The 10,119-nt window shown below is 40.4% G+C and overlaps 1 protein-coding gene and 1 long non-coding RNA gene across 2 annotated transcripts; both read left to right on the top strand.

The window, feature by feature from the left end:
* The first annotated feature begins 881 nt into the window (after positions 1-881).
* LOC146960517 (uncharacterized) lies at positions 882-2,401 on the top strand. Its single transcript, XM_085772307.1, has 7 exons — positions 882-963; positions 1,225-1,374; positions 1,476-1,633; positions 1,730-1,866; positions 1,958-2,051; positions 2,137-2,280; positions 2,327-2,401. The coding sequence occupies exons 1-7, from the start codon at positions 882-884 to the stop codon at positions 2,399-2,401; spliced, it is 840 nt and encodes a 279-aa protein (XP_085628433.1).
* A 7-nt stretch (positions 2,402-2,408) lies between these two features.
* Positions 2,409-2,944, top strand: LOC146960518 (uncharacterized). Its single transcript, XR_015035432.1, has 3 exons — positions 2,409-2,443; positions 2,585-2,712; positions 2,823-2,944. It is a non-coding gene; the product is annotated as an uncharacterized LOC146960518 (long non-coding RNA).
* Positions 2,945-10,119: the final 7,175 nt, after the last annotated feature.

The raw sequence follows: 10,119 nt of genomic DNA on the forward strand, positions 1-10,119 counted from the left end.
TGGTGTTGGTAACATCGTTTAATAATTGTTTTCCACTTGAACACAGTTGTATCGGTTTATAAATGTTTGGCGTTGCCCATTCCTCTGTTGTATGGCTGTCATGTCCCATACAACTAACGTTAGCAACTTGCTAACTTAGCAGTTCAGAAGTTCGACATTTCTCGTTGAGTTAAGCTGCACCGTTAAATGTGTGTCTTTTCCTCAACTTGGGTACACACAAATACACGCTGTCTGTCTTAGGGTAACGTTTTGTGTTATTGTTTACTAGTATGCTAACCGCGAATTAGCTTCAAGCTAATTCGCGGTTAGCTTAGCGATTAGCATACCGCGATACCGCAACGGTATAGCCCCCCTCCCTCTCCCTCCTGTGTGGCCTCAATACTCGACGACTCAAACGGTCAGTTGGTCAGTTAGCCATTTTCTGAAGTTGCCGAAGTGGTGCCATAGACTGAGTGGTGCCTTAAAAATTACACAAAGACAGCAAAGTTGCATGCCAGTTAGCCTACTGTTGCTAGCTCTCACTGAGGAATGGAGCTAAAATTGTAACTTAAAGTTGTGCATTTCTGGTCAGGTTACATTCACCCTGAGAGTTTATTTCTACAAAACGACCGACTCACTTTGTTACGCTTGACAAGAAACATGTTGACCAATCAGAATGCAGCATTCATTCAATACATAATACATAATTTTGATTTATTTATCACAACTCAACTATGTCAACTTTGCCTTGTTGTTCACAGTAATCAAGCAGATGTGAGTGTAAAAGGAGGACCCTCGTTGGTAAGTAGGTTATGGAACAATGTAAGCACGTGGGTAACTCTTTGTTCAACTGTTTGTTCTTGGTTGTCATTTTTTTTAACCTTTGTTTATTTTAATAGAATATGCTGCTGCGTGTGTCATTCGGTGGGGACCAGAAGTATGTTAGGCTGTCTGACCTAACATTGGATGTCTTCATGAAAGAAGGTTTGTACATCAGGATAACACAATATCACAACCTTTTACTTGGTTAATACACCTAATTTATCATAAACGATTCCTCTGAGTTCATAACTGTTTCTGCTGTGCCTTTAAATGCATGGAATAACCTACTGACTTAAGCTTTCAACTCAACAGCATTTTGTGAAGAAATGAGGCTCACTCCACTTAGTTATGGTTTTGATTCTCATCAGAAGGAAATGGTCTTGTTACTGTAACATCCTTTTCCCTTTCCTTCCTTTGCTTCAGTTTGCCTAAAATTTAACATACCAGAAGGTAGGCAGCCAGATATGAAGGTATATGACCAATCTGACACAGAAGTGGACGGAGAGGTCTTTGAAGAAATAGTGAAAGAGTCACCTGGAACCTTCCGAGTCATGTTGAGCAATGAAAAACTCGGTAATCATTAACCATTCACAAATGTGTTCATATTAAAAGTTGGGAGTAATAACAGTTCTATTTATTATGCTTCTGTTTTGTTCATATTCATTAATGCACAGATGCTTCTCTGTCGTCATCATCATCATCATCATGCTCAGCAGCATCTGAAGATACTATCATTCTGAACTCCACAATGTGTGACCCTCCTGGAGAAGCAGCCGCTACCGAAGGAAGTCAACCTAAAAGGCCATGCCACATAAACTATGATGCAAAAGAGGTGGGTAGTGGACATTGTTGTTAAATTTAATCTGGATTTTGTTCATTCATTCATTTGTTCAAACATTTCCGACTTTATATTTTGTTTTCATTTAAGTTGATTGAAAAAATCCTGACAACAAAGCCTGGGGGTGAACACATCATGCAAGAGTATGCAAAAACCAAATCCCTGAAAGATACCACCAGAAGACAGATGATAAACATACTTGCTGCTGAGATGATTCAAACACATGGGTAAGAATCAAAAATGTAGGCTCTAAAGAAACATTGGTAGTATTGAATTGTGTCCAATTGAGTGATTGTCATCATTGAATTCATACATTAGGACATCCCCCCCTAAAAATGTCAGGGTGATGTACGCCCAGGGGATAGTTGCTCTGTTTCCATACCTGGAAGACCCATATTCACAACATGGATATGTAAGTAAAAGGGTCCTTACAACACACTTAATTGCCCTTAGAAATGTTGATAGCATAGTCAGTCTCCATGTATTTAATTACACAGGAACATTACTACGATCCAGAGAGTGGTTCTGGATACCTTGCATGGGGGTTGAAGACCATTCAGAGAAAGACTGCAGAAGAAAGAGGTGCCTCTGCTAGCAAATCTCCCAAGAGTAAGTATACCTATCAGTTACACATGATGTTGGTGAGTTGTGTAGGCAGGAGTCAATAAAATTGTTTTTTGTCTCAAGGTGGCGGGCCAGGCCGTGGTCAACTCTGACCCTTCACTGCAAGCCATGGACTTATACCGAGCACAGGGCTCCTAAATTTGATGAGGAATGCTGAGTCAACTGTTGTGGTTGAGAATGGTAAGACTAGGACTGTTTTTAATTACTATTGTTTGTAATTGTGCCAGTTTAATGTACATGTAGCATAAAAAAATCACATTTTATATATTCTTACCACTTACACTGTCTTTTTATTTTATTATTATGTTTGTTGGCATTTAGGCTTGGACAGTGACATGTCTGCCATCTTGCTGCTCCTTCATCTCTTGCCACCATCTGCCCAGGGTAGGAAGAGGCCAGGGAAGATGTCTGCAAGTCAGGCTGTGGAACACCTCATCAAATTCATAAAAGTATGCTGGACAGTTGTTTGAAATATGCTTTTCATCACCTCAGTTTCATGTACAGTGATATATTGCGAGATATTGGTCACTAAATATTGCTGTTTAATGTTTGGTTTTAGGCTGGAACCTGTGTACAGCAGCATCTCAACAACATCAGCCAAAGCAGCCAGCCTTACCTCCTCGCTCAGGGGCCTACGAGAAGCAGCATCCACACCTTCTTTATTGTCATCAACAAGTATGCACTACCATGTAAGGCAACAGGTTCAGTGGGAGCCAATGACAAACTATTTAAGGCCCATTACATCTTTGGTACAGAGTCCTTCCCTTGCCTACTTATTTTTTGGGGCTAAACACAATGGTTTTTATTTACCACCAACATCTGGTTATTTGTGGTGCAGTTGAATGTGAAATGCCTCTCTTTTACCAGATTGAGTCTGTCCTGATAATACATGAAAAATTGTTGCTGCTCACTCTGCCTTTATTTAGTAAGTTTTCAAGAACATTCCCATGTGTATGAAGTAACAAGGAGAAAGCAAGATTTTGTTGTCTTTCATGTTGACAACCTGCCTTATCCCAGGCTTTTTGACATACAGATGTTCTATGGAGTGAATGACACAGCTCTCTTTGTTGTTCCATATTGCTTCATCTGGTGAGCATTAAAGCAAGTTGTTACTGTAACCTTGTTTGTGTTTTATTTCTATTTGATTAATTATTAATTAATCATCATTTGGATCAAAGCAGTTCAGTATAGTACATATCACCTAGATATAATAAAATATAAAAATAACACTGGGGAGAAATAAAAATTAAATATTATTACACATTAGAGTGTCATTTTAAGAACTACATTTGGAGTAAAATTAACTCTATAAAGTGTAATCATATTACTCTGAACAGTGTGAACAAACCTCAGTGTTAAATATTTTTACACATGCCATTGTTAATTTTGACACTGAATTGAGTAGAATTAACTCTAAAAAGTTGACACTGGCCATAGAGTAAATTTTACTCTATTTTCGAGTGGGACCAAATGTTATCTGAAATGGAGTTAAATTCAACTCTATAAGAGTTGAATTGACACTATGTTTTTTACTGTGTAGGTTTTTACCACCCCGTCACAGTACACCACCCCGTCACATCACTTACCACCCCGTCACATAGTCATTTTGTCAAAAAAATTATGGGAAGGGAGTGAAATTCTCCATAAATTAATGTTTATTAATGTTCTTATTTTGTGGACAAATGAAATTAATGTAACTTTTTTTTTTTTAAATCAAGTGAAGTAGTACTTTTTGTACAAACAATGTGATCGATGACATGTTAAATTCAGAATTCAATATCAAACATCTAAAAATGAAAAAATCTGATTAAATAACATACTTTACATAGATGGATTCCTGATTAAGGACATTTAACTGTTTAGAAAACATATTTCTTTTATAATTTATTTCATGCATTTTTACTCAAATGGTGTACACATTGTCCGTGACGGGGTGGTAAATGAATATCTCCCACGTCTTGAAAAAAATGATAATATTAATAAGGATTTTATGCCTGAGGTGGGAAAATATCTTTTTTGGGAGGATTAACATATATTTCATGTTATGGCTTAAAAAAAAAAAAAAATCTCGCCATGAAATCTTTGAAAATTTGAAGGTTGAAATGGCACCGGTTTCGTAGAATGACCCAAATGTGGATGCATGCTTTGTGTGATTGTGTGTTTGTGCCACTGTTGTTAGCACATGCACTTTTTTTATTAGTAGGTCTATATATTTACTGTAAATCAGCCAAACATATTTTTTTAATTGATTTGATAAATATGAAATGAATATTTTAAAATATGTAATAGCTATCATGCTAAACAAATAGTTCAAAGGAGACTTGATTGAAGTAAAGAAAATTACACTATTTTTTTTGCTCTTCCTGTGGAATTTTATGTTTACGTTTCCATGGTTTCGGTAGTCGCAGTAAATGCATGGATTTTTTTTTTTTCAATGAAAATCTATAAAACGCATGGATCATCACACCAGCTTTTAACAATGAATATCACACAAATTGACACCTGTGCCAAAAACCAGTGTTAATAGATCCATGCGTTTACCGCAACTACAGTATGACAACAACTGAAAACCATGGAAACGTAAACAATTCCACCGGAAATGCAAAACCGGCTTCCGGTTTTGACCATAGATGACGTTAGGAAACTTGTAGATAATGTTAATTAGATATGTTTCATAAAGAAATCTTTATTAAAAAAACATAGGCTAATAGTACAAGCCAGTGAACTGAGGCTGTATATACGGGACCATGGTTACGCATGCGTACATCTGCTGTGTGTGTGAGTGTGTTGACCATGTGTCTGTATGTGTGTAATGTGGGGACGGGGGGTTAGGCCGTATTAGTATACAGTGAATTACAGCGTGTAGTTGTGTTAAGAAATACTGTGGAGATACTAGAGACAAGATGACTGTGATATGGGAGTTGGAGGGTTGGGGGGGGGGGGGGCAGCCATGCTTCCCACTCATGCCTCCCACAGCCCATGCCTGGCCCAGCGGGGGGTTCCTGGATGGCACTGTTGCCCATATGGCCAATCACTCAAGCAAGGCCGAGGTGTTTTCAAAGGGACCTGGCAGCAACTTGACGCGGGGCTGTCTCCACGGGGGTCAGCGGCCGTCTGGGCAGGAGAGGCCAAACTCCTGCTGGCCTTTGAGAGACAGACATATCAACTCTTGAGTTGTAGTCTCCCCTCACCCCCTCACCCCCACCCCTGCCCCTGCCCCCTTCTCTTTACCACCCCTCTCCATGCACACACACTCAACCACCACCGCTGCCGTCGCCAAGCCTTTCCATGTATAGCACACAGGGCCGCCATGGTCTGCTAATAGGCCAGCAGGGACCATGACCTTGAGGGGTGGACAAACAGACGAGGAGGCAGTCACGACACACGACTAACCAGCCTCTTATTTACGACTTTCATTTTACTATTTGATTTTTTTCTGATACTGTATCAAACTGGCTTTTTAAATAGTCATGCATACAGCTCTGACAAGTGGGAAAATAGGTCGAAGAACATGATTATATACTCAACTTACTCAGCTTACCATTGAAATATTTTTAAGTCTTTGCTTGTAGGTACATTGGCTTGTTGCGCTAACTAGCTACAGTAATGCTTAAAGCTTCTATAGCTAATAAGAACTTGAAAATGAAAATTCACACCTCCATTAAGTGTATGTGATGATTATCTCCATGTTAAGGCCACAATTAGTAATAAATAATTTGTATCCTAGCCCAAATGGGGTCAGCTAAATATTACCAAAAAAAAAAAAAAGTGGGGGTGCTGAACTCTGCGAGGATAATGTGAGAGATCACAGTATAATGGTTTTGTCATAAAATTAATTATTTTTTACATTTCAAACATTCTCAATGGGTCGAACACAACGTTCACAGTTGCAGTAACAGTGACGGAAACTTCATATATGAAGATCGAAAGGTGTTTAAATGTGAATTTAAAAAGTCAAAGCATTAATGTCATTTACGGTTTTAAGCGACTTCTGTTCTCATGACGACATTGTTTTATTTTCAGCTCATCCCAATACAGTCTAATATTAATATCTGAAGTATTTCTTGGGGTTGGAAAGGTCAGGGGATGAGCCCCGCCGAGAATGCAAGGGAGCGACTATAGATTCAATTTCTCAGTCTCAAGATGGCGTTTACGAGTCTGTGACATTATCCACAGCGACAAAGTCTCACATCTGCAGAGATTTTCAGCTGTTACAGTCATTCACACGGGGCCTCAGACGTGAATGGGCGTCGGCCGTATGAATTGTCAGTGAACTGCAACAGGGCAACAAGAAAAAAAACTGTGCCATGCTAAAAAAAAAAACACAAAAAAGCCTGCAACATTCGATGACATCACGGCCGTTTATGAAATGGTACAACAACTCGGATTAACTTGGATAACTTGTTTGCTTTAAAAGCAGCGTGAGAAATAAACGAATTGCTCTTGCAGTTAAAACGTCAGGAAAAATGAATGAGCAGCGTTCGTAAATCTCAAGCTTATTCTGCTTATGAGATCTGATGGATTGATGGATCAGGATTTAGCAGATTTTTCCTTCCTCCTTGCACAATTCAGACCCTCTGACAGGAATCTAACAGTTTCCCAAGGCAGAAAACATAAACCCGGGGTTTTACAAGGATAACACGGTTCATGGCAAATATGTCCTTTACTCAGATGTCTGGCCCTATACCACACATGGAATAAAAACCTGGTCTGATTTGAACAAAAGCCAAGCCTGGCTGGGTCTTTTCCTTCCTTTTTCTTTCCTGTATTTTTTTTTTCATAACAAAAAACTTCAATAACACTTAGAGTAGATTTAGATTTAGAGCCGCGCCATTGGAAAAACTGGTTTAACCGGCTGCTTAAATGAACAGTTTTATATCTGCATGACTTGAAATATGTTTAAACAGAGATAAAAATCATATCTGTTTAAAATCTGAATCTGTGTGTTTGTACGTTTGAGCTCAATGTGCACAGAAATGACTGCAGAAGCTCCATGTTGTATATAGGCAGAGCTTTTAAAGTGTAGAGAAGAAATTTAGTGCAACTTGGAAAAAAAAGACCTTCCGAGCTAAATGAAACAACAGTTGGTGTGACATCTTCTGACAACAGCCGTCTTGTTTTTAAAGTCTTCCTTCCTTAGCCTTGCAGCCTTGTAGCACCATTTCTACTTGGCGATGAATTTGCTATTTGCTCTTCTTGCTGCTCTGTCGATATTTGTTGAGTTGTATTTAACACAAACCGTGTGTGCGGTTACCTCAAGCAACACAAGAACTGAAAAAGGTTCAGCTGGGCCTTTTGCATTGTAATCTTCATGAATCTGGATGTGAATCACTGTTAGCTCCAGGGTGCTTCTCTGCACTGCCGCTGACCCCCAGCTCTTGAGTTTTCTCTGGAGGCCGTTCAGCCAGAGGAGAATTTCCCCATAAAAGTGGCATGAGCTTCACAAGTTTTCTTACATATATTTCAGAGGCTCCAACAAACAGGACCAGCAGCAGCAGAGCCAGAAGAAGTGAGTGACTCCGCTGCTATACATGGCCGTGGACTCTGTTGTCAGCATTCCCCTTCTGCTCTCCTCTTTCAGCTGCCCGGTTGCTCAGCGCGCCCTCCTTTCAGGGGTGATCATGAATCATGGAAATTGATTATGCTGTCACATCTCAAATCCCCCTGCCCAGGGCTTGACCGCGGAGTGTGTGACTGCAGGTCGGTCAAGCCTGCTTAAGGGATGCACTGCTGCTGGCTGCCCTGGAGAATGGCCAGTCAGCCGGACTGGCCCCCGCGGGGTCACGCAGCTTCCTGACCGTAACGAATGGAGGAGGATCACTCACGTCGGCAGGAAGGAATGAAGACGTCCCTTTTTAAAATACCAGTGCAGCCATCGCTGCTCCTGACTGTTTTCTACCCGTCCAGCTCCTCGTCACCACTCTCCTTGTGTCATCTGTCTTTATCAGCGTGCCACGCTAATGACTTCATCTCAGACCGGGCCACGCCAACTTCCAGTCAAGATTCCTGAAGAAAGTCTTGAGTAACATCTAGAGGTGCCAGAGGAGTTCTTGGGGTTTTGAATATCTTTGTCTCATCACATGAGAGAGACACACACACACACACACACACAGGAGTGATTCAGGGGAAGAAAATGAGGACACTAATCCCTCCAAAAGTGAAGAAGAAACTATAAATTGCTCTTCCTAGAACTTAAATTTGCAGAATCACCAACCAAATTAGTCTAATACAGCCAAATGTTTAACAGAAGCACATGCAAGTCCAGGAAAAAAGAAGTCTGCACAGATGAAAAATAAGCATACATTTGAGAAAAAGAAAAAAAAAAGTCGGTTTACCTCATTAATTTGGACTAATGCAGGATATTCAGTCATTCATATACAAAAGCACTTTTCAAGAGACTCCTTCCTTAAATTCCAAGTGTTTGTAGTTTATCATATCAACATTATTTTTCAGCTGCTTCTGGCGCACCTTCCCCTCTAACCCCAGACTTTCCAACAGACTCCCCTTAATGATTTCTGCAGATTGTTGTTCTTTTTTATTGTGAAGATAAATCTGCTGTAACAAGCTGAAAACACCCATAAATCTGGGCCCGAGCTCAGGTTGCAATGAGACTTTAAGGGTCAATGTTGCTATGGCGACACATCAATCCTTCCAAGGGCCGAGGGCGCGTGCTATAAAAGAGGTGAGTGTCTGTGACAGTGTTACTGTTGTTATTGTGGGCTCGCCATTAAAGCCTTTTTTAAACGACACAGACTGAAGGGCCACTTAACCTCTCGCAGGCACGTCTGCTCTTCAGGCCTCTTCCAGATGACTGTTGAATCAGCAAATTTCCAGCTCCGCTTGTTACTGTACTGAAATCTTCCCACATAGACATTTATTTAACCTTTATTTATGCACAGGCGAATCTGCCACAGGCGTACGTAGTGTCTAAGGAATGCCTTGATTCGCTTTCACAATCTTCCCCTCTGGAAGCCGCCTGGTTCTGTCCCAGTATATCCAGTTCTTCCCATGCAGACAGAGGTTAAGCGCCTTGCTCAAAGGCTTCTGAACAGAAGCAGACAGGAGAAAGGGAGGGTGTTATTCGCTCACTTAGCTACACCTGCCAAAATCACCCCAGCTGGAGTTTCCAACTTGCAGCCCTCCAGCAACTCGATTTCAATCCAACACTTTTTTGGACGACTGGAAACTGGCAGTTCAGTCAGATAGTGTGTGTGTGTGTGTGTGTGTGTGTGTGTGTGTGTGTGTGTGTGTGTGTGTGTGTGTGTGAACAGGGCTCCACCTAACAAAATAGTTCGATGTCATGGATTTGTCTACAGAAACATAATAGAGACCAAGGGGAGCGCACCTGTACTGTAGACTACTCTAACTTACAAGGTACTGTGAGGTCAGTTTCAGCTGAACTTGGATAAAGTCTCACAATGGAAAAAAAAAAAAATCCTATATCACAATTACAAGAGCAAAGAATAACATTCAAGTGTTTTCTGTGAGGATAATAAAAGGGTGGTGCTTGTTTTTACATTTCACTCCCATATTTTACACTTTCACAGTGTTTCACTTGAAGAGGTAGGCTATTGCTCCATAAGAAGATATTTTTGTTGCTTTAGGGTTATCTATCCGTGTCGTTCCACAACTCCTCTCTCAGGCTTTCTCTCGAGAGCTTTCTCTCTTAACTTCATCTGATTAGCTGACTGCCAGTGAGTCAATAAAAACAGCATATTTCAGATAAAACACTTAGATAAACCAAACAGTAAATCAGGTGGAGGGGGGAGGAAGGAAGCAGCGAAATGTAGTAGCCTTGCTTAACATTAAATTACATGAGACAGCAGAACCTTTTTTTATACAGTCTATGAGCAGAA

The sequence above is a fragment of the Trachurus japonicus genome, unplaced genomic scaffold, assembly GCF_045865225.1.
Source record: "Trachurus japonicus isolate A0001 unplaced genomic scaffold, Traja_1.0 AP030258.1".
Taxonomy (NCBI): domain Eukaryota; kingdom Metazoa; phylum Chordata; class Actinopteri; order Carangiformes; family Carangidae; genus Trachurus; species Trachurus japonicus.

Coding starts and splice junctions, on each gene's coding strand:
- LOC146960517 (XM_085772307.1), top strand. CDS start 882: ATGCTGCTGCGTGTGTCATTCGGTGGGGACCAGAAGTATGTTAGGCTG. Junction 964..1,224: donor GGATGTCTTCATGAAAGAAG/GTTTGTACATCA, acceptor CCTTTGCTTCAG/TTTGCCTAAAATTTAACATA. Junction 1,867..1,957: donor GAGATGATTCAAACACATGG/GTAAGAATCAAA, acceptor TTCATACATTAG/GACATCCCCCCCTAAAAATG.